The sequence below is a fragment of the Protomyctophum parallelum genome (genome assembly GCF_964188405.1).
Source record: "Protomyctophum parallelum genome assembly, chromosome: 11".
NCBI lineage: Eukaryota > Metazoa > Chordata > Actinopteri > Myctophiformes > Myctophidae > Protomyctophum > Protomyctophum parallelum.
Genome location: NC_139707.1, coordinates 6976450 through 7002664, shown reverse-complemented (window position 1 = coordinate 7002664; position 26215 = coordinate 6976450). Strand labels below are relative to the sequence as shown.

Genomic DNA, 26215 nt, shown 5'->3' with positions numbered 1-26215 from the left:
CAAGGCGCAGTTGGAGGGATTACATCGACTCACTGGCCTCGGGAACGCCTCGGGATCCCTCAGGATCGAAGTTCAGGTTCAGGTTCAGGTTCAGGTTTATTTGTTGCGAACGCAGTGAGCCACTTACTATGACAGCAAGGGCTGAACGTCTGTGTGTGTGTGTGTCACGCATAGAGTGTCACGCTGTTACACCACCTGCCCGCCACCAGAGGGCGCAGCTGTAGCACACACACACACACACACACACACAGGGCGCAGCTGTAGCACACACACACACACACACACACACACACACACACACACACAACCACACACACACGAGCTGCGTTCGCTTCACGCGTTTGCGCGTCTTACTTGTATAGATACAGAGTATACATACAATGACATTTATTTTGCTCAGAGCACTCTCAGTCTTACATACACAGGACATAAACAAACATCTATAGTGCAAGAAAAGACAAAAACAGGAAAAGAAAAGTGCAAGCAGTTCAAGGTCAGCTGTTCAGCAGCCTGACTGCCTGGGGGTAAAAACTGTTACTGAGACGGGTGGTACGAGATTTGATGCTCTGGTAGCATTTTTTGGAGGGGAGTAGTTTGAACAGGTTATTTGCGGGGTGGCTGGTGTCTTCCATGATGTTATGGGCTTTTTTCATACAGCGAGTGGTGTAGATGTTATGGAGACTGGGTAATTCTGTAGTGCCGATGATTTTAGCTGCTGTTTTAATGGTCCTCTGCAACCTCTTGCAATCCTGAGCGGTCGTGTTACCGTACCACACTGTGATACAGCCAGTTAAGACACTTTCAATTATACAGCGATAAAAGTTCACTAGTCCTTTTGTACTTAACAGTTTCCGTGCTTTGAATGGATTACTCCAGGTTAATGTCGCTGCCATATCGGACATACGCGCCTTTTGTTTTATGTGTTTAATCCGCCGTAATGTAAAAAATAAATAGAAAATCCGTCTTCGCCGCGGAGAAAGAGAGTAGATGCATTTGTTTTGATGACGAAACCGGAAATCGTCACATGCTGTGGGCTGCTAGGGCTTCTGGGAAATTGAGGCCAATGCAAACGAATGGGGTTCAACGCCTCATGGAGGAGGGTCCTGAGCTGCGTCTTCCGGGTGTACCAAGATGGCGGGTGGTGCGATCGTTCATAACAAACAGAGGAAGCTTTTTTCCCTCGATTTTCGCAGATTAAAAGCCCAAATAATTCAGCGTATGCTCTAAAGGTAATACAACAATCTCTGCAGTGAAGGGGGGTTGATTAAAAGTCTGGTAAATCGTTTTCAGCAGTCAAACTGCTCTGGAGAGGGAAGTCTGGAGCTCTCTGGTGGAGCTGGTGGAGCGACTACGGATAAGCGGTTGAAGACGGATGGACGAGAGAACCCTGCACCCTAGTTAATTTCAATAGCTAATGGTGCAACCCTGTGTGTGATAGCATGGCGCTACTACAGTAGCAGCCCTATGTGTGATAGCACAGAGCTACTGTACTACAGTAGCAGCCAGTGTGAGATAGCACAGAGCTACTGTACTACAGTAGCAGCCAGAGCTAGAGGTCGACGACTTACCGAAGATATTGGTGGAATGTCCTTTCTTTGCCAAGGGCTTGAGTTCGTTGTGGCCCCAGCCGTACTGCCTGTAGCTGTCCCACGCATGCTTCATCATCTGGAACACAACAGCAGACACACACGGGACATTAGAGACCATGGGTTCTACTAAATGTCTTCTAAATCATGACCTACGTTTCTACTTTCTATGTTAGTGGTGCTCAAACCTTTTCATGTCAAGGAGTCAGGAGGACCCCCCCAACATTAACCCATTCTGACCTGAGATCAGATTCATAACGAGGTTTCCGCTGGACACACACTGGTCTGATGAACCCATTCTGACCTGAGATCAGATTCTAAAAATGTCAGTCGCTCTTCGATTTTTCAAAAATAGCAGACCTACAAGCTCGTATCGCGCCACTCGGTGGCGCGATATGAGCTTGTAGATCTGCTGTTTTTAAATAGCTAAAGCACAACATGATGCTGACACCAAAATGGGTGCCCGGTCAGAATGGGTTAAATGCATTTGGCAACCGACCCCCATCTGAATGTATTTTGCTCCAGGGACCCCCCCCCCCTCCCCAGAAGCAAAGATTTGAGTTAAAAATGTTCGCTGTGAAATAATTCAAAGATTTGGACACGTTTTCATGCTTGTCAACAAGCTCATAGCGCGACACTCGAATAATGGTTAACGTGGCTAAAAGCTAAAGTGACACAGGTGCGTTGCAGGTCTTAATGGTTTAAGCCATATTTATACTTGGTCCGTCTCTCGCACTGAAAAATGGCAGATCTACAAGCTCACAAGCAGTTTTGTGATCTTTTTTTCTCTCTTTCCTGTGTCCAACACTAATGCAATCGCGTGTTCTCCGATAGCGAATCGTTGCTGGAAAGAGATTTTTGTCAGGAAAACAGCAGGCTCGCATTGAGGGAGAACACGATCGAACCAGGAGAAAACCCTGTGTCGGGACTCGGGGACAACAGATTTTTACAATGCCATTCGTTTATTTAGTGCCGTAGTCTCACGGCGTAGTTTGTGAAAGGAAATGAAGTATCCAGACACAATATGGCACAGCATGGAAACAACTGCATTACTGTCAACACTCTCCATTACGCCTCCCTGCAGGCCCTTTGCCAACGTTGTTTTCTTTGTGTTTCTTTACTCCAGGACTGCATGAGTACCGCCCGAACCTAAAACAACCTGTCACTGTCAGGCAGGAACCCCTTATTGCCATATTTTAACTTTGTGGGTTTTTTTTGTTTTGTTTTTACCAGCTGCTGTGTCAGCTGGTCAATGTTCTCTGCAGTGCTTTCACGCTGTGCACTTGCTGTAGTTGAGACGTTTCTCATTGGCTGCACTGACAACCCATCGTCCTGATTGACTGCCTCGTCTCTTTTATATTTTTTATGTTTTTTTTTGTGGCTTTCGCCTTTATTTTATATTTTTTATGGAGGGACAGACAGTAGGAAGGAAATGGGGAGAGAGGTGGGGGAGTGACATGCAGTAAAGGCCGTCGGGATCGGGAGTCGAACCCGTGGCACACTGCCAGACTGGATTACCAGCCAAGGTGCCTGGACCGCTGAGCCACGGCCCAGGCCTGGCTGCCTTGTCTCTAGGCAACCATACACTTTCTTTGCCTCTAGCTAGAGCCCTGCACGGGCCTAAAATAGTGGAGTTCAGCCAGGGCCCGGCTCTAAGTCCAGAAACGGCCAGCTCGACACCTTTTTTTAATTATTTATTTCTAGCATGCGCATCGCTTTATTGGTGCACGGGCGGCACGCAGCAGCGGCAGCCACTCACTCTCAGCTGCGTTATCTCGCCCACATTAAGAACAAGAAGTCAAGAACACACACGTCACACTAAAAAGTACTTTAATTGTAGTCGTATAACTAACTGCTCTTACTGCTGCACAGTTGATAGATATTTAGTTTAATTGTTTTATTGTTTCATATTTTTGTGTTCACATCTTATGAAGATGTTCAAAATACCTTGTATTTTCTCCTTTCTCCATGATGTCATATAAATGTTTACCGAGTATGCCATCAGATTGCCACTGCAGAGTGTCACTTATACCAAGGAAACATGATAAATGACCTTTGAGAAGGAAAACACATGGCCTAAAGACGACAACAACAAGAAGAAAACAACCTTATGGCCTTAAAGGATGAGAACAGCAGCACAATACCCTCTCACCCCCAGTGATAAAGAGACAAAAACAGGACTGAACACGTGTAATCAAGGACCCAACGTGTCAGACCAACTGTCGCCCGATGACAGCTCTCTCTGATATGACATTTCAACCTATTGTGACAATAATGAAATGTGACAACTGTGGACTGAGACTATGACATGTCTTTGGGTATACATGTTTGTGCAAATGATATGACATGGGGCAGAACATCTTGTAACTTAGAAGGGAGTTCCAACCGCGCCTCTAGCCTATAGCAGGCTATGACCTGACGAAGATGTAACTTACACATCGAAACCTTGTCACATTTTACTTGCACCCTGTTATAATAAACTAAACCTTCTTGTTCGCACATCTTGTAACTTACTTTGTGGAGACTCTATCTCTGTGCAACTGTAAACGCTCTGGATCTGAACTAACTAGAAATATCTTGGAAATACCCATTCTGACCTGAGATCAGATTCATACGAGGTTTCCACTGGACACACACTGGTCTGATTAACCCATTCTGACCTGAGATCAGATTCTAGAAATGTCAGCCGCTCTTCGATTTTTCAAAAATAGCAGACCTACAAGCTCGTATCGCGCCACTCGGTGGCGCGATATGAGCTTGTAGATCTGCTATTTTTCAATAGCTAAAGCATAACATGATGCCGACACCAAAATGGGTGCCCGGTCAGAATGGGTTAAGTCCTTTGCATCTGTGTCCAAATCCTTTCAGGTCTTTGAAAACTATTTTCCATAGAGTCAAGTCTTTTATACCTGGGTTAAAGGTTTTTCTTGGTTTTATAAATCTTTCCTGTGAATTTATTAAGGTTAGGGTTTCTAGTATTGGCTATTCATTTTCATAGCCACATACTAAATATTTCCATCAACTGTCAGTGTAAATCAGTAGCAGCTCTACTCACAGCGCGACGCGTTATGAGCTTGTAGATCGGCTATCGCAGACTCGCGCTGCGCGATAAAAACCAAACCCATAATAATAAATCAAGAACATCTGCACTGTAGAAAACCGACTTTGTTTAGTGTGGTAACCTGAGCTAACCTCCTGCAGTATTTAAATTGTTTTTACAAAACCAACTTTGTTTAGTGTGGTAACCTGAGCTAACCTCCTGCAGTATTTAAATTGTTTTTGTTGCGGAGTCAATTCTGTCAGAGCCAATAGAACGGCACTCGGTGTGTGTGTGTGTGTGTGTGTACTGCGCTGCTTAATAATTAGGGGAGAGAGAGGACGCGAGTATGGTGCAGAGTGACAGAGAGAAGGCAGGAGAAATGTTTGATCGAATGTAAAAGACGTTTGTTAAGAGTCTTTAGTCTTTACCAGATTTTAGTGTGCTTGTGTGTGTGTGTGTGTGTGTGTGTGTGTGTGTGTGGGGGGGGGGGGGGGGGGGGGTTTAGTGGTGGTCCGCAGCAGGTCTCTGGGTCAACATCATCTGTTGAAAACCACTATATTAGAGAATAATCTGTACCTCTCTGCGCAGGAGTTGACACAGAGAATGATGTCCCACAGCCTAGTGCTCGTGTTCTCTGGGCCGTGACAGAGATCATTTACCTGAAGATTGCTTTTAAATGGGAAAATGGGGCATTTATATAGCGCTTTAAATACAATTACGTCAATGCATTCAGCACCATTCACATACGGTACATATACCCGACCATAGAGGCAACAACCTGCGCCTCGGGAGCCGTTAGGAGGTTCGGCGTCTTGCTCAAGGACACTTCCACGCTAACCCATGGGGAGCCAGGGGATTCCAAACGGGAACTTTTAAAGGTGTAGTGAAACGGAAATGGTGAACAACATGAAAATGGTGATTCAACATGAAACACCGGTCTGAAGTTTCTGAACCAATCAGAGCGTTGCATCCCTTCAGGCGATGGGACGGTAGCTAGGGACGGTGGCTAATGCTATGCGCAACAGCGTGGTGTGTGTTTGTTTATAAATCATATGGTCGGCCAGCTGTACCAGTTTACTGTTATGTGGCTTATTTCTACCTTATAATGTTTTCAGATACATATTTTAGCGTGATGATTAAGTTGAAACCGAGTAATACACTGTCTGGATGTTATCTGGAATGGAAATAAAAACGGAGTATTCTGTAATCAGTAGCAGCTGTGCTGGATGGATGCGCAGTAATGGGGAATTAAACGGGTGAGCTTCATTGTTATTGGCTTTTATCGATGTGTATCTCTACACGTCATCACGCAGCACGTTTTCGTTTGAATAAATAAATAATGCAATCGTTTTTATGGACCTTTGATATAAAAACACACAGAAATGAGATTTTTCAATTTTTTTTGGCATCCATTGTTAGGTATGGCCATAGGATGACCACGGATATGGTCTAAAAGTGTGAAAAACGTCTTTTTCATTTCACTACACCTTTAAGATTTCCAAGCAGCCACCGTACCTCCATTTAAATTCCACAGAATTCACCCAAAAAATGACTTATTTTCTATATCAATTCATTCACACACACCCCATAAAGCCTTTAATTCATGGAGATAATTATAATTTCTTTATCGTATTCCCAACATATTTAATAACATAATGAAAGGGTCACCGGTCAATGGGAGCCTCAGCAGCATACTCTTTCAGAAACCCATGAATCTCCTACCCAACTTTAAGTTAGAATCTTTGGGCTTAATTTTCGTCACCCCCTTATCCCTAAACTTCTTTGCCTTTTTTTTTTATATTTTGAAAAACATTTTTGAATAATTCAACTAGCCAATCTACATTGACACATTGTGAGCTTGTATAGACTGGCCATTTTAACTATTCAAAAATGTTTAGCAAAATTATACTATAATTAACCGAATGTCTGAGTGTGTGTCCGTGTGTGTGTCTGTCAGAAACAGTGCCGTAACTCCTTACTGCCTGCACCAATCACTCCCACTTTTCACACAGGCATTGACCATATGGAGGGCGTAACGATTTTCGATTTCACACATTAATGATTATTAATTAATTTATTAGTCAATTACAAACGCACCCGGGCGCAGTACCCTTCACGGCCACAAGGGGGGGGGGGGGTCAAATACCTCACAACGGGTAAGGACTAGTAGTAAAAAAAGGCAAAAGACGTTTAGGGATAAGGGGTTTAGCGGTGCCTTTTGAGTCTAACTTAAAGTTCGGAGGATCTTCCAGTTTGGAGGATTTACTCCACATGATTTGAATGACGCTCAACAGAAGTCAAGGTCACATCATGGATCCAAGCCCCTCAGATAACTGTGCATCTCTTTATCCCTCTATACTCTCCTTGCTTCCTATAGTTTCAGACGTTCGTCTCATGGACAGCGGCAAAAAACTAAAAACAAAGAAGATGGACCATAACCCATTCTGATCAGGCACCCATTTTGGTGTCAGCATCATGTTATGCTTTAGCTATTGAAAAATAGCAGATCTACAAGCTCATATCGCGCCACCGAGTGGCGCGATACGAGCTTGTAGGTCTGCTATTTTTTGAAAAATCGAAGAACGACTGACATTTTTAGAATCTGATCTCCAGTCAGAATGGTCTTAATCAGACCAGTGTGTGTCCAGTGGAAACCTCGTATGAATCTGATCTCAGGTCAGAATGGGATATATATATAGAAGTAGGTATAGGCGTGGATTGTGCTTGAGGAGAGAAGAGGGGAGGAGGAGGAGGAGAGAGACAATAAAACAGAGTGCCGGCACAGGGACTGATGCGAGGAAGAGGCACTCGGGGGGCCAACTTTGAAGATGACACGGCCGGGAGACAAAGAGAGACTATTTTTCAGCTATTTTTCACAGAAAGCACTGATGACTTCTCTCAATTCCAGTGAAGAGAGAGGAGAGTCCGCACTCTCTCTTCTCTCAATTTCAAACACTGCCACAAATGGACCTCAAGGGCCCGACTCAACAGGCGGCGTCTAAAGAACAATCCCAACAACACATTTTCTGTATTTTCTGTGGGGATTGCCGTTTTTGTCACCGTCGTCTATATGGCGTTTCTGTTTCTCTGTCTGGATCCCAGTCTGTCTGAGGCCATGCCTTAACATTTTTGTGGGGGTTTTTTTTGTAAATGAATGCTCGACTACTTGATCATAGCATAACGCTATACACTAAAGCATATACAAGCTCAAAGCACTTTACTTTACGCTGCGTTTCGAGCTTGAGAGCCGCTACTTTTGCTCATTTTGAATTTGAATCCTGAAAAGATGAAGTTTTTCCACCAATCTGCCTGCAGTGCAGAGTTCAGCTCTGGCATCCAGGGAGTGTGTGTGTGTGTGTGTGTGTGTGTGTGTGTGTGTGTGTGTGTGTGTGTGTGTGTGTGTGTGTGTGTGTGTGTGTGTGCAGAGTGTGGCTGCGATCAAGAAAATGGTGCCCGGGATTAGCTGTCCACAGACGGACGGACACACGGACGGACGGAGTGCAAAACCTGTCTCACTGTCAGCCAGCCAGCCAGCCAAGTTAACCCATTCTGACCTGAGATCAGATTCTAAAAATGCTGATTTTTCAAAAATAGCAGATCTACAATCTCATAGCGCGCCACCGAGTGGCGCGCTATGAGCTTGTAGATCTGCTATTTTTCAATAGCTAAAGCATGACATAATGCTAACACCAAAAGGGGTTCCCGTTCAGAATGGGTTAATAAAGCCTGGGGCGCATACTGTGCTGTTGGCCCGCTGGCTTTCCATGACGGAGACCGTGCACGCACGCACGCACGCACGCACGCACGCATGCACGCACGCACGCACGCACGCACGCACAGAGTAGGCCTGTCACAGTGTGGCGGTGGCTCAGGGGTAGAGTGCCTGGACGGTAACCGCAAGGTTGCCAGTTCGAACCCGGGCTCCCCCAGAGTTACTGTCGAAGTGTCCTTGAGCAAGACACTGAACCCCTAATTGCTCCCGATGTGCTAGTTGGTGCCTTGCATGGTTTCCGCTGCCATCGGTGTATGAATGTGTGTGTGAATGGGTGAATGTAATGCACAATCTCTGTATAGCGCCTTGGATAAAGGCGCTATATAAATGCACCATTTATTTACCACAGTTATTACATGACCGTCTAATCGCAAATTATTTGAGATAATCGCACATATTTGTTGCATAAATCGGTTCCTTGCTAACCATTTTCAAACATTTTCTAAAAGCGTTTTGAGCTTATAGTAGTTCAGCTATTTCCACAATTCATCAATTTTTTATTTTTTTTGGTAAGTATAAAGTAATTAAATATGTATGTAATTTGTTATATGACTAGCCTGGGTTTCCAGCCTGAATCGTTTGCTTACCACGATTCTGAATTGTCACTGCGCTACTCAGTGTGGACAGAGGCTGCTTGAGTCGCATTTCATAACGTCACCTGTTAACGTAGCGCCGTTGTTGCTGATACGTCATCAGACAGCACTACTCTGTCTGTCCATGCTTCAGCCAGCACTACTCTGTCTGTCCATGCTTCTCACTGTTGAAAAGAATAGCGCCGTTCGAGACTTGAGTAAAAACCTACAGTAAAAAGTAAACGACTTAGTCCACTGTCAGATTCAGTGGTACAAAAATAATATGAAAATAATAAAAATACGGCTGTGTGGGGTGAGTTTAGTGAATCACAAGGGGACGATGCAGGGCAACAGCAGTAGCTGTGTGGGGTGAGTTTAGTGAATCACAAGGGGACGATGCAGGACAACATCAGTAGCTGTGTGGGGTGAGTTTAGTGAATCACAAGGGGACGATGCAGGACAACATCAGTAGCTGTGTGGGGTGAGTTTAGTGAATGATAAGGGGACGATGCAGGGCAACAGCAGTAGCTGTGTGGGGGTGAGTTTAGTGAATCATAAGGGGACGATGCAGGGCAACAGCAGTAGCTGTGTGGGGTGAGTTTAGTGAATCACAAGGGGACGATGCAGGACAACATCAGTAGCTGTGTGGGGTGAGTTTAGTGAATCACAAGGGGACGATGCAGGACAACATCAGTAGCTGTGTGGGGTGAGTTTAGTGAATCACAAGGGGACGATGCAGGGCAACAGCAGTAGCTGTGTGGGGTGAGTTTAGTGAATCATAAGGGGACGATGCAGGGCAACAGCAGTAGCTGTGTGGGGGTGAGTTTAGTGAATGATAAGGGGACGATGCAGGGCAACAGCAGTAGCTGTGTGGGGTGAGTTTAGTGAATCATAAGGGGACGATGCAGGGCAACAGCAGTAGCTGTGTGGGGTGAGTTTAGTGAATCATAAGGGGACGATGCAGGGCAACAGCAGTAGCTGCGCGGTGCGCATTGATAAGATGCCAAACTGGTGTTTTTCCTCAACCTCAGCACCACAGACCAATCAGAAGCCACACACACACACACACACACACACACACACACACACACACACACACACACACACACACACTCGCGCTCTGATCACTGTTCCAAGCGAGGCCTCATCAAATTCTGATTGAACAAGGACAAGTGTGACTGCGTGGGGACTGGGGGTTGTTTGACAATGTTGACACACTGCTTATCCCATTCTGACCTGAGATCAGATTCATACGAGGTTTCCGCCGGACACACACTGGTCTGATGAACCCATTCTGACCTGAGATCAGATTCAAAAAATGTCAGTCGTTATTCGATTTTTCAAAAAATAGCAGACCTACAAGCTCGTATCGCGCCACTCGGTGGCGCGATATGAGCTTGTAGATCTGCTATTTTTAAATAGCTAAAGCATAACATGATGCCGACACCAAAATGGGTGCCCGGTCAGAATGGGTTATTTGAAGCACCTCGGCATACTAATTGGACAACACACTAATCGAGTGTGATTGATCGGATCTGGCAGGTGCAGCTGGCTGCAGTCGTCGTAGTATAGTTGCCGCAAAGGCAAGGAACAAACAAACTGATGGGAAACTGGTTTTTAAACTTCAAAGTGTCCCCGGGCAGGCAAAGTATAGCTAGCAGAGTACATTTAATTAAACTTAAAAGTGTCCCCGGGCAGGCCTTCCAATGCCAAAGTAGCAACTAGTACATTAAAGGGATATTTCACCGCTGGAAGAAACTCCAGTCACTCAAAGTTAATAGTATTTGGGCTAGTATTTGGGCTCCCTCAGAGTTAGTGTCAAAGTGTCCTTGAGCAAGACACTGATGTGCTGGTTGATGCCTTGCATGGTTTCCGCTGCCATCGGTGTATGATTGTGTGTGTGATAGGGCATTAACATAATAATCGAATAGTCGACTAGTCGACTAGCAAAACACTAGTCGACACTGTTAATTGACATCCGATTATTCGCTAATATTAATTTTTAATATTTTTTATGATTTTTTTTTTTGCTTTTCTACAGCAGACATGCAGACATGCAGCTGTGAGCTCGGTTGTTTTGTTGGTAGTTCGCCAACTTCAGTACTAATCCATTCTTGGCTGATTGTTTTCATATCATATACAAGCCTACTGTACGTGGGTTTTGGTGCGGTGGGCGGCGGTGGCACTAGCAGCATTCAAGACAGATTTTCTTTGGGAAAAGCATATGCGATATGCCTCATAAGATCAATGGGGACAACTGCAGTGTGTAAATACTTTTACTATTGGTGAGTTTATTACTGTAGTTTGTTCAACAAGTTAGATTGGAGACGTGTCGTCGTCATCCGGTACAGTAAAGTATAGCAGGAGTTCCTCCTCGCTCTGCCCAATATTATCCAGTTTGGTGACAGTCAAACTACAGTAGCTCTTGCCGTGATTTCATGTTTCTTCATGCTTATCCAACAAAAGTCCAGGCGTGCCGCGTGTGGCATTATTAAAAACAAACAGCTATGCCGCACGATCATAGTTCTAATAGTCGCAAAAGACTCACGATGGAGTTAAGTAGTTGATCATCTGATTCATAGCCTGGCAGCCTGCTAGCTAGCAAACCTCCCCCTAGCTTGTAGCTCCTTCTAAAAACCAAAGGAACTGTTGTTGTAACTTGTTGTTGAACATTTATGGTTGTATGAAAAAGATCGCAAGGTTCATTCCTTCGCCTCCTCCCAGCTTCAGTCTCCACTCCAAAACATTGTGAACAACGTAACATGCTATGCTGCTCCGTAGAACGGTCTTGCGCATAAAAAATAGCAGATCTACAAGCTCACAACGCGTCCATCCGTGAGTCATTGTGGACTTGCAACTTTGACTTGAAACAGCTGAGCTAATTTCGGCCAACCAGAGCGGCATTCAGCGTAATCTAGTAAGAGTGGCGACACTCGCATTGACTCCCACTGTAACAATGGAATGCGGAAGTGCTCATTCTATCTCAATGGGATACAGTTCCAATGTTTGGAACTATAGCCCATAGGTGTCGCCACTCTCTTTTACTATCTCTGGTACTATTCCACACGGCCTGCATTGAGTGCATTCACCGGCTCTGTTTTGCTTCACTCGCTGGCTGTTTCAGAACGCGATGTTTTAATGCTTGATTGGATGGAATAAATATCATATTTTACCGCCGACTAATCGACTATAAATCGATTTTGATGGTAGTCGAGTCGACTATCAAAAATCACGTTTGGTTAATGCCCTAGTGTGTGAATGGGTGAATTGATACACAATCTATGTAAAGCGCCTTGGATAAAGGCGCTATATAAATGCACCATTTATATAGCAAGGAAAGATTGATCAGCATTTGGGCTGCTGTTCATTTCCTATCCCCCAGTGGCCACGTCTCAAACATTACCTCTGAGTAACGTAGATTTTCCAGGGGAACTGGAAGCTGTTTGGCTTATTGGCCGCCCAAAACGAAGGCAGCCACCTGTTTGGTTGTTACTGTAGCTACATCTCTCCAAGCGGCGCATGTGCAAATTAATGTCAGGACGTCTCTAGGCAGGCATGTTAAAGTGTGTCGGAGGGTTCCGGCGCGTCTGCCATCTTTAATCTCTGGCGGGTTCAAAAAGGGAGCGGGTGGGAGCGTTATTTTGGCTTATATTCTGTCATTTAAGATGTGAAGATTTGAAGTAGGACAATAACACATAATTCAGCTACCGTCTATCAGCATTTAATAACATGAAAAGCTTCATAATCTTGTATCTTTCTTGTTAAGCACTCAAGCCTAAAAGTATTTATTTCCTCAGACAATTCATAACAAAGAATTAGCTGATCTACAATCTTGCACTGTACTGTGGATAAGCAATGCCCAGTATTTCTGAACATTTCACCTATAATGTTATAATACTGTAATAATGCCAAAATGAGGATGAAAACAGCAGATCTATGCTGTGTTGCTACACGTCGTCAGCGAAGACATTTGGTGTACAGTGAAAAGAGACTCTTATAGACGCATGAGAGACCCAACAGACTATATACGTGTTTAAGTGTTTAAGAGATTAAATCAGAAATGGGCATATTTATTGACAACAACTTTGTGAACCAACATCTACAGATAGTGAACTCTATTATAACGATGCTAACAATCACGAACCCAGATAAAGTGTTCCCATTTGCCCTGAACAATTAACCCAAACAGGTGCCATATCTTCTTTTTTAGCTTTTGGAAGGACTCAAAAGTCACGTGCACAAGAATCCCCTGGAATCTCAGAGGAGAGTATAACAGTAGCACCAGCTGGTCGTTTTTTTTTTTTTTACTGTAGTTGGCTAGCTTTGCGGTAGCTACTCTACTGGAAATCTGGCAGGTCACCAACCAACCATCATCTATTTGCCAAACCACATCAACAGCACAGTCTGTGGTTCTCATATCCCACGAGCGTACTCATCCCGTCCACTTCACGATTGCAAAGGACAGGGAGTATTACCGAGGACCAAGAGAAAGTGTTACGTTGCGTGGCAAGTCCACGGTCTGGATGAGTGATTATCCAGACCAGGCCGTGCGCTACGAACGGGGGCACGCGGTATGAATGGTGGCCAGCCAGCCACCACCGTTGCCAGATTTGTCTAGAGAAATAAACAACGAGGTCTGTGAAGACAAGAAGCGACGATACTACTGTACTGTACTACTGTAGGCCGCATGTGAACACTTCAAACACACTGTTTACATACATCTGATCACCCCCTCGTCACTTCACAGCGTCATCAGGATGGAGATATAGAACTTTGAAATGGAAAATAAACGTCACTTCAGCAGGCGTATTATCCACTCAGCAATTGCAGTATTAAATGAACTGTCTCGTTGACACGCAGTGTACAGATGCATTCAGAGAGTCTGACTGTCTAATAGCTGTATGTTATGTTGTATATTGTTATATTGTACTGTATGCTACTGAACAAACAAAATATCCCTCCAGGATAATAACAGCCTAGAGGTAATCTAAATATAAGTGAGCCCCACACACACACACACAACGCATCCCTGCTGGTATATGTGTCTTGTCTTCATTTCTTTCTACATTAAACACTGAAGGTAGAAAAACCGTTCTCGGAAACAACTGCTGATATTGACAACAGACTTGGCATTCCAGCGTTGGCAGGCCCATTGAAAGAGAGAGTTATGACATCGTCTGATCTCTCTGCTGCCGCCGCCACGCGATCACATTGGTTTATGTACTGTGGCGCGCACGCCTCAGTATAACACAGACGAATGGGGTTCAACGCTGGAACTACAGAGCAGCAGCGGCTGGAACTATTGATCTAGCGAAGAGAGAGCGTTAGCAAGAGACTGCCTCCCCAAGGCTATGCTAAGCACAACTCACACTGTGCATTGTGTTGAGTTGAGGTCGGGATCGTGCTGCTCTGCAGGCCGCCTATAGCGGATACAGAAGAGGTAGCGTCAGAATCAGAATTACTTTATTGTCAAACCCTTTCAAAAACACAAATATTTTCTTAGTACTAGTTCCGAACCAAGGAAGAAAGGGGCTCAATGTGAGGTTAACCCATTCTGACCGGGCACCCATTTTGGTGTCAGCATCATGTTATGCTTTAGCTATTTAAAAATAGCAGATCTACAAGCTCATATCGCGCCACCGAGTGGCGCGATACAAGCTTGTAGGTCTGGGCCCAGGCCGTAGCGTAACGGTCTGGGCACCGGACTGGTGATCCAGTCGCGGTGTGCCGCAGGTTCGACTCCCGGACCCGACACGGCCTTTACCGCATGTCATCCCCCCATCTCTCTCCCGTTTCCTGTCAGCCTACTTTCTATCCCTTAAAAAATCAATAAAGGCGTAAGCCGCAAAAAAATATCTTAAAAAAAAAAAAAAAAAGCTTGTAGGTCTGCTATTTTTTGAAAAATCGAAGAACGACTGACATTTTTTAGAATCTGATCTCAGGTCAGAATGGGTTCATCAGACCAGTGTGTGTCCGGCGGAAACCTCGTATGAATCTGATCTCAGGTCAGAATGGGTTAATGAGGTCATACAGTAACTCTCTCTCTCTCCTTGTCTCACGGCCTTGTCTCATGGAACGGACCTATGATTACAATTTCATTTGCGGCACCAATTTAACACTCATTGAGTCACATTGGCCTTCAATATAGAGCTGTGTCATTTCTTAAAGCACTGTCATTAGTACCGCTAATTCACGCCAACGTCTGCTCCATTGGAAAACGAATGCCAATTCGGTACGAGGGTGGAGATGACGCTAAGTGTAGCCTATTATTAGTCCACACAATCTTTGTTACGCATTGCCCCGGTGGCAATTGAATCTCAAGGCATGGTATTATAAACACTGCAATCTAAGCAAGACAAATGCAGTGGTAATGCCATCAGTGAAGGCTAATGGTACAGTGTGTTGCTTTGCCGAGAAGAGCTACAGTCCTAGAATATGATAGGCTGTCATGGGGTTAACTATTGCATGGGTCTTCAACAGGGGCTCCTACAGGGGGTCTCTGAATATCTGCGTGAATGGAACGTTTTACACTAACCACTTGAACCTCAGCATCCCTAATTCTGAGGGGAACATTAGCCGAAAATAGCAGATCTACAAGCACTTGTGCTTGTTCAGTAGATTGGCTTGTAGATGGGCTATTTTCGGGAATGAGATTGATTGTTTTTTTGTTTTGTTTTTTTTTGTAGAGGAAAAAGGAGCAGATCAAGTTCAGAGCCAACGGTCAAGGTTACTAAGTATTTACAAGTGAGGGTTTAAGTGGTTAAAATAAAAATACACATTAACATGAGTCCAATAATAAAAACAAAAGATAAGTCAACAAACCAAAAAAAACATTAATTTACACTGTCAAAACGTCTATGAAGCCATCTATGAAATGAAGTCTTCCAAATCATTCATTTGTGATGCTGCCACGCTGTGACAGGTTATCTATCCCGTCTGTGTTATGAGGTGTACACTAAACAATACATGCAGTACGCTGCTGTTTGTATTAACAGCAGACCGGTGCAGCATACAGTAAGTGCGACCACCTCTTGCCCTAAAGCGACTGTATTCAGAGTACTGGCGACATATATATACAGTATCCAACTTAAAACCAGCGTCAACGGGATACAGATGCATGCGCACTACTAACATGTAACCAATCAGGAACGTTACACATCGTAGGACATTTTTAATCAACGTTTGACATTTCATGGCTCATATTAGCCTATTATAATTGTTACTCCCCATTAGTGGTACTATTATATAATATTTACGTTGATGGCTTGCTCATTTTAAATAGATTATACCGGTAGTCTGGTGAGGCTGCAGAATTCATTTCTCGTTTTTTATTCAGGTCAGTGGGTGGATGATTGGTACAAGGAGAAACTGACTCATCTCCTCTGCGATAACATGGAAGGCTTCACGAAGGTATGGGAACCAGTCGTGGATACAGTGGACCCTTCTAGACTGAAGGTATGGGAACCAGTCGTGGATACAGTGGACCCTTCTAGACTGAAGGTATGGGAACCAGTCGTGGATACAGTGGACCCTTCTAGACTGCGCTTCAATGTACCTTATTGAACGGTAGTGAATAACAAATAATCTGGTGACCTGGAATGTACAATCATGTCAAGACTGTGGTGTACTCATTTTGTCTTGTTTTTTTGTCTGTGTATTGTAATGTCTGTTTTGTGGTACTTGTTGTTTTCCTATGTTGTGTTAAAAAAAATAGAAATGTGTGGTTCTACAGTATATACATTGAATTGCGATTGAACAGCTGTGTTCAGTGGGTGGTTATTGACGGGCCGCCACTGGCTAAACATCTGCATTACTACATTTACAAGAAGTCCACACAATTAGAGAATGTAAAATGATTGTTACTTATGATCAACATTTCATTACAGCATACATCAAATGTCGAATAAATAAAGGGCCCTGATATGAAAAGGGTTGAAAACCACTGCCCTAGATATTATGAAGTAGAATACAACATGACGGCCGCCTACGCCTAGCAGAACACATTCGTTGGAGATGTCTGTCTATACACTCCTTACAATAACCCATTTTGGGGCGGGAACCCCTTTTGATGTTAGCATTTTTATGTTATGCTTTAGCTATTGAAAAATAGCAGATCTACAAGCTCATAGCGCGCCACCGAGTGGCGCGCTACGAGCTTGTAGGTCTGCTATTTTTGAAATATCAAAGAACGACTGACATATAGAAACATAGCTTTTTCAGAAAACTGTCAGGATGTAGAAGACGTTTTTAGAATCTGATCTCAGGTCAAAATTATGGATCTAGAAATCTAAACCGCTCTGCGTGCGTGGCAGTGTGTACTGTACGCTGCTTCAACATGGCAGTGTGTACTGTACGCTGCTTCAACGTATTCAATTTCACTCATGGACAATATTTTGCTTGTTTGCATTGTAGGGCTTCTTTGTTCCAAAGTGTTGCAAACAAAAACGAAACAAAACGACCAATTGCATGAATACTGTCTTAGGTTACACAACCGTGGAGAACTGAAGTACTTTAGGCGTTCCAAAATGAATCGTCTGTCCTGCGGGGGTGTCGTTTTAGTTTCCATAAAGGCTTTGGCTTTTTGTTTCCTTTCAGCTCAGAGCTCACTTACATAATAAATAATTTAAATCGTTGCGTTCTTATAGTTGTACTTGGTGTGCTCTTGGAGAAGCTCCTACAATGCTGTGGCATAATATAGAATTGTTACGATGCTGTATTATGCCACAGCATTGTTACAGAATACAGCATTGTAGGTACTGTAGAATACAGTACCTACAATGCTGTGGCATAATACAGCATCGTAACAATGCTGTATTCTACAGCATTGTTACAATGCTGTAGAATACAGTACCTCACCCCTAGCCTGGTTAATAAACCAGACCGAATCAGCCGTTGGCAAAAAAAATTGCCTACCGGCGGATTTCGGTCTGGAGAGGCTCAATTGTACGCCCATTTTCTACACACAAGAACGTGTGCGCCCAATAGGGACACGGTATGCAATATGGGCGGGCTTTGGTACAGTGACGTTCAATGCTTGAGACCTTTGACTGACAGTAGCTCTGACCAATTGCGTCAAAAAGAAAATGTTTCCCTGGAAATGAAATCCAAGCTGAGCCTCCCCAGACTAATATCCCGCGGATCCGTGCGATATTAGTCTGGTTTATTAACCAGGCTACCTCACCCCCTGTGTGTGTATTAATGGCTCCCCCTAAGGAACAAGAACAAACTAAAAAATCCACCAGGTTCTGTTTAGTTTAGGTTACTAGAGCGGTGCCCGTTGGGCACTGGCCGGCCTACTTGGAACGATGCAAGTTGGAAATGCATGCCCCACCCAGTTATTATACTATGCATGTGTCCCTTTTATGCCCATATATGGAGTTCTTTGTCAGGCATGCCCAAATATAGGAGTGTATGCAGATGCCGGAACATATTTGTGATGTCAGAACAGGCCAGCTCCTGGACAGGGAAGGGGCCCTCTGTCCACAGGCCGGGCAGAGAGGCCTTTTGTGGCGGTTCTGGACAACCGTGGGTTCCGACCGACTCGACACCGGGCACTGCACTGGAACGTGTATCGAATTTGAAGTTTGTGGGGCTAACGGTTGTACACAGAGACTTGGTGCATTTAGAGATAGATTGAAGATTGTGAGCCAATAGAGTGATTGTTCCGATCGTGGCCTACACACTCTATATAGATCTCCCACTTTCATCTTCAATGTTTAATGCATGGCCAGTTTTCCATTCGCATGGCCTCTGCTTCTCCAGAGACTGGTTGCCCTGTCCATCACGTCACGGGGCAATATAACATCCTCCTCTATCATAACTGAAAGGCATTCCCAACGAACGTGCACGGCTGGCTGGCTGAAATGGCCACAGACACAATCTCGCATCTATTTTTATCAGCCGCGCGGGGCCGGGGTCAGGCTGCCATTGTCTTCCAGAGGCGACGACGTCGCAGTCGTCCCTCCTATCTATTCTTCTTCTAGATGCTGTTATCTCTCTGCTCTGTTCCATGAGAGAGGATTGGAGAGTTGGAATGGTGCACCCCCCCCCCCCCCCCCCCTCACTCACACACACACACACATGCGTCTCTCCCCTACTCACTTCAGCTGTGTGCCAGTGTCAGTGATATGGCTTCTGTAGATGTATTAATCATGCTATAATATTATGCACTCGACCTTGCCGTGGAAGTGGCCGCGGGCCCAGCGTTGCCCCCCCCCAGTGTTGTGAAGGTCAGGGTTTGGTAGGAGATTAAATAGAACCTCCTGCCGTCAACTCCTCTTTGGCTGCTCCTGGAGACAGCTTTAACAACAACAAAAAAAAACTAAACATAAGTGCAGCGAGTGCAGCGCGTTCAACCACAGTTAGGGCTAGAACTATCGACTTTCTTCATGGTATCATAACCGGGGCAAAGGAAATAACCTAGAACTATCGACTGTCTTCTTGGTATCCTAACCGGGGGAAAAGGAACCCTGCGATAACCCTGCGATAAACAAAGCCAAGGACATCAGCACAGGTCATTTCACAGAATGTGCACTTCCCCACATAGCATCTTCAATGCCTTAAACAGTGCTCTTGAACAACTGTCAAAACTGCTCTCTGTAATCATTTGCCCCTTCTCTTTTTCTTCTTGTTGATGCGTTGGGTTTAAGATAGTTGACTGAGTATGACTTGGGTAGGGTTGAACCGATCCGATCACGTGATGGGAAATCGGGGCCGATCACGTAATTCAGCATACTAGGGACATCCCTATAGTATCATCCATAGTATTATTATTATATCCATATCGTGATGTTATACTGGATATTCTCTGTGATTTGGGTTATTGTACGATTGTGATATGGCATAAGTGTTAATCAAAATCAAATGATCGTACTCTGATCGGGAACAGAAGATCGTTATCGGGACATCCGTACTTTTGGGGATACTGTACGTGCGAGAGAGGATAAACCATCTGCCCTTTTACGTGACGTGGTCCCGCACGTCGTCAAGATAGAGACGGAGATGGAAAAGACAGGTATTCATCACGCTGGGACCGCCGCCGACTGCTTCAACAAAACCTGATTAACATGCAAATGTACACACAAAAGGGCTCTCAGTAAGTAAGAGGCACGTGAAATTGGAATTCGAGACAGACGGTGCCACTGCCAAGGGCACAGCGCTTTGGATTCAGAAGCAGTTTGCATGGCACCCACATCGCTTCTTATTGTGATTTTCCGTTTTAAATGCCATCTGCATTTCAAAAAACGGTGTGGGGGGTGGGCTGGAGTAAAGGCATTTGCTGAACTGCTGGTGAACTGTTGAAGATGCCTTTACGTTAGTGTCGAAGTGTCCTTGAGCAAGACACTGAACCCCTAATTGCTCCTGATGTGGTGGTTGGCCTCTGCTGCCATCGGTGTATGAATGTGTGTGTGAATGTAACGCCTCTATGATGCAACAGCAGAGAGAGAGAGAGATGGATGTGTGATGTGGACGTGCATGTGTGCGTCTGTACCTGCCTGCGCGCGTGCGTGCATGTGAGAGAGAGAAGGAAGGTTATAGGGAGAAGACGGATTGTGTTGACTGACTAGAGAGAGAGAGAGAGAGAGAGAGAGAGTACAGGTGAGTGTAGGATTATGGGATTAATTACAGGCATATAGGATGAGAAGGTCGACCAGTCATACGTGTCAGAGTGTCCCTCAGCGAGACACGCCGTGTTAATAACACCCACTGCTACAGTCAGGAGAAGTAAATGCTAAGAGGACTCATTCCACAAAATGTGCAAATGTACAGTGACAAGAAATACCCCATAGGAGTGGGGACTAAATGATTCATTATGATCTATCTCTGTGTGTGTGTGTGTGTGTGTGTGTGTGTGTGTGTGTGTGTGTGTGTGTGTGTGTGCGAGTGTGTGTGTGTGTGTGTGTGTGTGTGTGTGTGTGTGTGTGTGTGTGTGTGTGTGTGTGTGTGTGTGTGTGTGTGTGTGTGTGCGAGTGTGTGCGCGCGTGTGTGTGTGTGTGTGTGTGGGGGGGGGGGGGCTCTCTCTCTCTGCCAGTCTACCGTTGTGCGAATATCTAAAATAACGAAGGAAGCAGCTGTGTGTGAACGCCTACTGTACAGATGAAATCACCACCTCCCTGTGCGCCGACGCAGCTCTGAAGGCCCTGAGGCAGAGAGAAGCAGGGTTTTTCACTAAACTAAAAGATTGGTTCTCAAAGTGGGGTGGGGGGAGTTTCTATGACAGACAACTCATGGGCGGCAGTGGGTCAGAAGTAGAGTTCCCAGGTTCCCAGTTCCCCTAACCCGCGGGCGCGGCTCCCCCAGAGTTAGTGTCGAAGTGTCCTTGAGCAAGACTCTGAACCCCTACTTGCTCCCGATCTGTAGGTTGGTGCCTTGCATGGTTTCCTCTGGCATTGGTGTGTGAATGGGTGAATGCAATGCCCTGTAATCTCTGTAAAGCGCCTCGGATAAAGGCGCTATATAAATGCACAATTTACCATTTACCATTCATGAAGCTCAATTTGGAAGATTTAGCTGCGTATACTGAATGCTGATGCATGTCCGTCACTGACATGTCCGTGTGGGGCTGGTACCGCAGCAACCAATCTGCAATTTGACACTCTTTTCAAAAGAGTGTCAAATTGCAGATTGGTTGAGATTGGTTTCTGACAAAAGGGTCTTTTGTCAGAATTGTTTTATTTTACGTGGCACTGCCCTGCCGCACCGAAGGCCGCTGGTCGAGCAAAGAGGGGCTGTGAAACTATATAATTATTAAATTAGGCAACTTGACCAGTGGTTCCCAAAGTGGGGTCCAGGGACCCCTAGGTGTCCTTCAGAGAATTATATTCAGGAACCAAATGGACCCGTTAGGGTCCATTTGTACACTTTAAAGTTAAATTAACTTTGATTTTACAATATACATTGGGGTCCCAGAGATAGAAATGCCATTAAATGGGGGGTCCGTAGCCTATTTCAGGTCAAACCTGGGGGTCTTTGAAATGAACATCGGTGAAAATCACTGCCAGAGCCATAAAAATCTTCTCTTATGGGGCTTCCTTGGCATATATTTTCTAATGGGGGTCAGCCGGCTAATGAGGGTCAATTTGGGGATCCTTGTCCTTGACATGAAAAAGTTTGGGAACCACTGAACTAGAACTAGACTCATGAATGACAAATCTGTTGCAGACAATGATTACATTGAGCTGGTAGTGCTCACGGTTACAGAGAGAGTACCATTCTACCGACTTCTGTCCTGTTCCATCTTAAAATGAGTTTGGCACCCCTGGGCTTGGGGAACAGAGGCAGGACTGTATAGCAGATGACACAACAAAGGACACAATCATGTCACCCTCCGGGGGTCCTGGGATGTTATACTGTAGTCTGTACTTGAACATTGGAATTCGAGACAGACGGTGCCACTGCCAAGGGCACAGCTCTTTGGATTCATAAGCAGTTTGCATGGCACCCACATCGCTTTTTATTGTGATTTTCCGAACAAACAAACTTCCTAAAACTCAACTGCAATAAATCTGAAATCCTCATCATTGGCCCTGACTCACTCACCCGCTCCTCCCATGACTTCTCCCTCACCATTGATGGCTCCACTGTCACCCCCTCCATCCGTGTCCGCAACCTTGGTGTCATCCTTGACCCCACCCTCTCCTTCCAGCCCCATGTCAACCAGATCACCAAAACCGCCTTTTTCCACCTCCGTAACATTGCCCGCCTTCGTCCCATGCTATCCCACACGGCCGCTGAAACACTCATTCATGCCTTCATCACATCCAGACTCGACTACTGCAATAGCCTCCTGTATGGCGTCACCACCAAGGTCCTCAAAAAACTACAGTATGTTCAAAACTCCGCCGCCCGCCTGCTCACCAGAACCAGATCCAGGGACCACATCACACCCATCCTCCGCGAACTCCACTGGCTCCCAGTCAAGTCCAGAATTGAATTCAAAATACTCACCATCACCTACAAAACCCTCAACAACCTGCAGGCCCCCCTCTACCTCTCTGAACTCATCAACCGCCATGTCCCCTCCCGCTCCCTCAGGTCAAGCACTGCCAACCAACTGGAAACCCACAGATCCAACAAACGGACATGGGGAGACAGGGCCTTCGCAGTGGCTGCCCCTTCTCTTTGGAACTCACTCCCAACCCACATCAGAGCTGCCCCCACCTTCGAAATGTTCAAAAGCACACTCAAAACCCACCTTTTCAAACTGGCTTTCCCTACATAACCCCCCCCCCCCCCCCCCCCACACACACACACACACACACACACACACACACACACACCCTTCTTGTTTGCCCCTCTTTTGATTTTTATTCCTAGTTTTTAACCTTTTAAACCTTTTAATTTGTTTTCTAATAAATATGTCTGTATTTCTTTCTGTAAAGCGACTTTGGGTACCTAGAAAAGCGCTATATAAATCGTATATATTATTATTATTATTATTATTAACATCGTTTAAGTAGCTAGGACTCATAAAATGTCCCTGGGATCCCATCTAAAAAGACCATCCCTGGGACCCGTTACATTAAATGAAAACCTATCTACATCACTGCATACTGTAGGCAGGAAGGATGCATCCAGCTAGTGTTAGGTGACGTAAGAAAGACCTCCCTTTGACCTTATAATCAGGAATGTTAAGAAGGGACAGTGACCATTGACCTTATAATCAGAAATGTAAAAAAAGGGACAGTGACCTTTGACCTTATAATCAGAAATGTTATTAAGAGGGGACAGTGACAGCTGGAATAAAAGGCATTATGGATTAGACCTTACTACTTATGATCGAGCGGGGGCGGGCCTTGGTGTGTGTGTGCCGTTGGCCCACTGTAGTGCGTGCATGTGCACATCTTGTTCCCAGGGCGGACCGGGGGTTTTTCCAAATCACTGAATAATGCTCCTTTAAATAAATGTTATGCTTTGGCTAATCGAAAGTAACAGATATAGACGCTCATAGCGCGACACTTCATAGCACGACACTTTGTGCCATGCTATGAGCTCGCGGATCTGCTATTTTAGAAAAATCGTGAAAAGAATAGATATCCATTTTTCAGGTATGTATTTTTTGAGTGGTGCAACCACTCCTACAACCAGCTTGCAATGTCCTCATACCTGTTTGTGTGTCTGTGTAAGCACGAGTATGTGTGTCTGTGTAAGCACGAGTATGTGACTTAATAATAGCAGTAGGGGGCGCCAGAAACAGTGAGAGGGGTAGTGACTCTAATGAGAGAGAGTGAGAGAGAGAGAGAGAGAGAGAGAGAGAGGGGGGGGGGGGGGAATTGCACCACTCAGTTCACACGCGTGTGATTTTTTCAAAGCGAACTGTACAACGGCACATTCTGGACACTTGTGGATGCACTGCAACAGCACCTGTTCAAATTGCCGGCTTCGGTAGGCACGTGCCGCAAGGCTGAATGGCCGCACGTTCCGCCACACTGGACCGCTCGTGGGCTTCCACATATCCGTGGTTGCGACCCCCCCCCCCCCCCCCCCCCCCATGTGATTTTGGACAGGTCGATGTGGACTTGTGCGAATGACCATTCAGAGCCATGACATGACATTCCTCTTGCCCTCCAGCAATACCTTCAACGGCTGCCCCATTAACAATGGATAGGCCAGTTTATGGAAGCCGTCATATAACCTGGGGTGGTTTTTCCTTGCATATTGGATACGTTTCCAGGTTTATAACGGCGTGTAGTACCAACATAAAACACAGCTCATTTATAACGGCGTGTACCAACATAAAACACAGCTCATTTCAGTGCAAAAGCTTGACAGTTTAAATTCGTGTGTTTTTAGTCCATAAAGTAACAGATTGTCTTTGTTATAGTGATGTCAGGTCGTGCTCTCTCTGGGAATGGAGCTTTTAATCTCCATTATTGGAAGCGAATCCACTATACTGGTGATGGGGACAACATGTCAATGCATTTAGATGTTTCCATGTGAAGTGCTGCACAGTCCGCTGACAATGGAGCTCTTTGCTGATGGGAAAGGCAGTGGGGGAATGCAGTAATTTAGTTTTTTACTGGACTTGCAACTGCAAAACTGTAAGAGAAAACCATAGCTAGCATGTTATCGTCACTGTCGGGCAGAAACCTCTTATTGTACATATTGTTTTATTTATGTCTATATTTCTTTGTTTTTGCGTACACCCCTTCTTGATCATACTACAGCGTCACACAAAAACGCTGCTTATTTTGAGCTTGCAGATCTGCTACTTTTGTCATGAGGTTTCCACTGAACAGAGACGATAGTATGGTATAATAACTCACCTTTTGAATAATATAGAAAGTGGAGTTAAAGTTGCAATTACCGGTAGTACCTCCTGAGCAGATTTATTTAAAACGATATTTCAGTATGCCCAGTTTTGATTCAAATGGGTTCAAATAATGTGCAAAAGCATTTATTTCTCTTCAATAACAATTATGCTTATGGTGTTTTTTTGTTATTTAATTTGGTTAAAGTTTTGACAGATCAGCACAACGTTTGTGAGCGTTTTAATCCTTAAAAACAGTAAAATAAATAACCTCCATAGTACCTCTATGTACCCATAGGGGTACACACACACACACCCCCATTTCAGAAACACCAATTCAGAGCTTGGTCAAACTGTGAAAGACATGCATGGGTGTGAATGTGAGTGACTGTTGGATTGCACAGACGGGCGTTGTTGTGAAAGAGCGTCCCATGCTCAGTCAACCTTCCCTGGTCCTATTCCGGTTCAAAATGTATGGGTAACGCACAACACCGCATGGAGTACGCACGCAGTGCAGTTATATAGTGTGGCCTCACTGGCCCTCGAGTGCCTGGGTTAAAAAAACACACAGCCCCCACAAGGAGCCATACGACGACCTTCACAATAGCAGCCAAAATTCCTGCCCCAACAGGCTCCAGCATGGCTGCACTGTGGTGGCACAAAAGACTCACTCAGCCTCCGGCACTCCTGTTCCCAAGGAGGAATCACCAACGCACACTAGGGGCGCGCACACACACACACACACACACACACACACACACACACACACACACACGCACACGCACACGCACACATACACACACACACACCAAAAGAAAAATCTGCTCAGCTCCCAGAGAAGAGCCACACTCCCAGCAGGAGGGCTTTGGAGGTTTGAGGAAGCGACTGGAGTTTGGAGTTATGTGCCGGCCCAGGACGACCTCCAGCCACTCTGAGTGATTTAAAGCGGCCGTCCCTACGACCTCTGCTGCCCTCTCTCTCTCTCTCTCTCTCATC

The 26215-nt window shown here is 45.1% G+C and overlaps 1 protein-coding gene across 1 annotated transcript in view; it reads right to left on the bottom strand.

The window, feature by feature from the left end:
* Positions 1–26215, bottom strand: part of LOC310866494 (mannosyl-oligosaccharide 1,2-alpha-mannosidase IB-like) — a gene marked incomplete at its 3' end in the record, with an annotated part of 131764 nt that overhangs the window by 28635 nt on the left and 76914 nt on the right. Inside the window, exon 5 of the mRNA XM_083776126.1 lies at positions 1528–1665. Coding sequence (XP_083632252.1) covers positions 1528–1665 — 138 coding nt within the window. The remainder of the gene's footprint in view (positions 1–1527; positions 1666–26215) is intronic.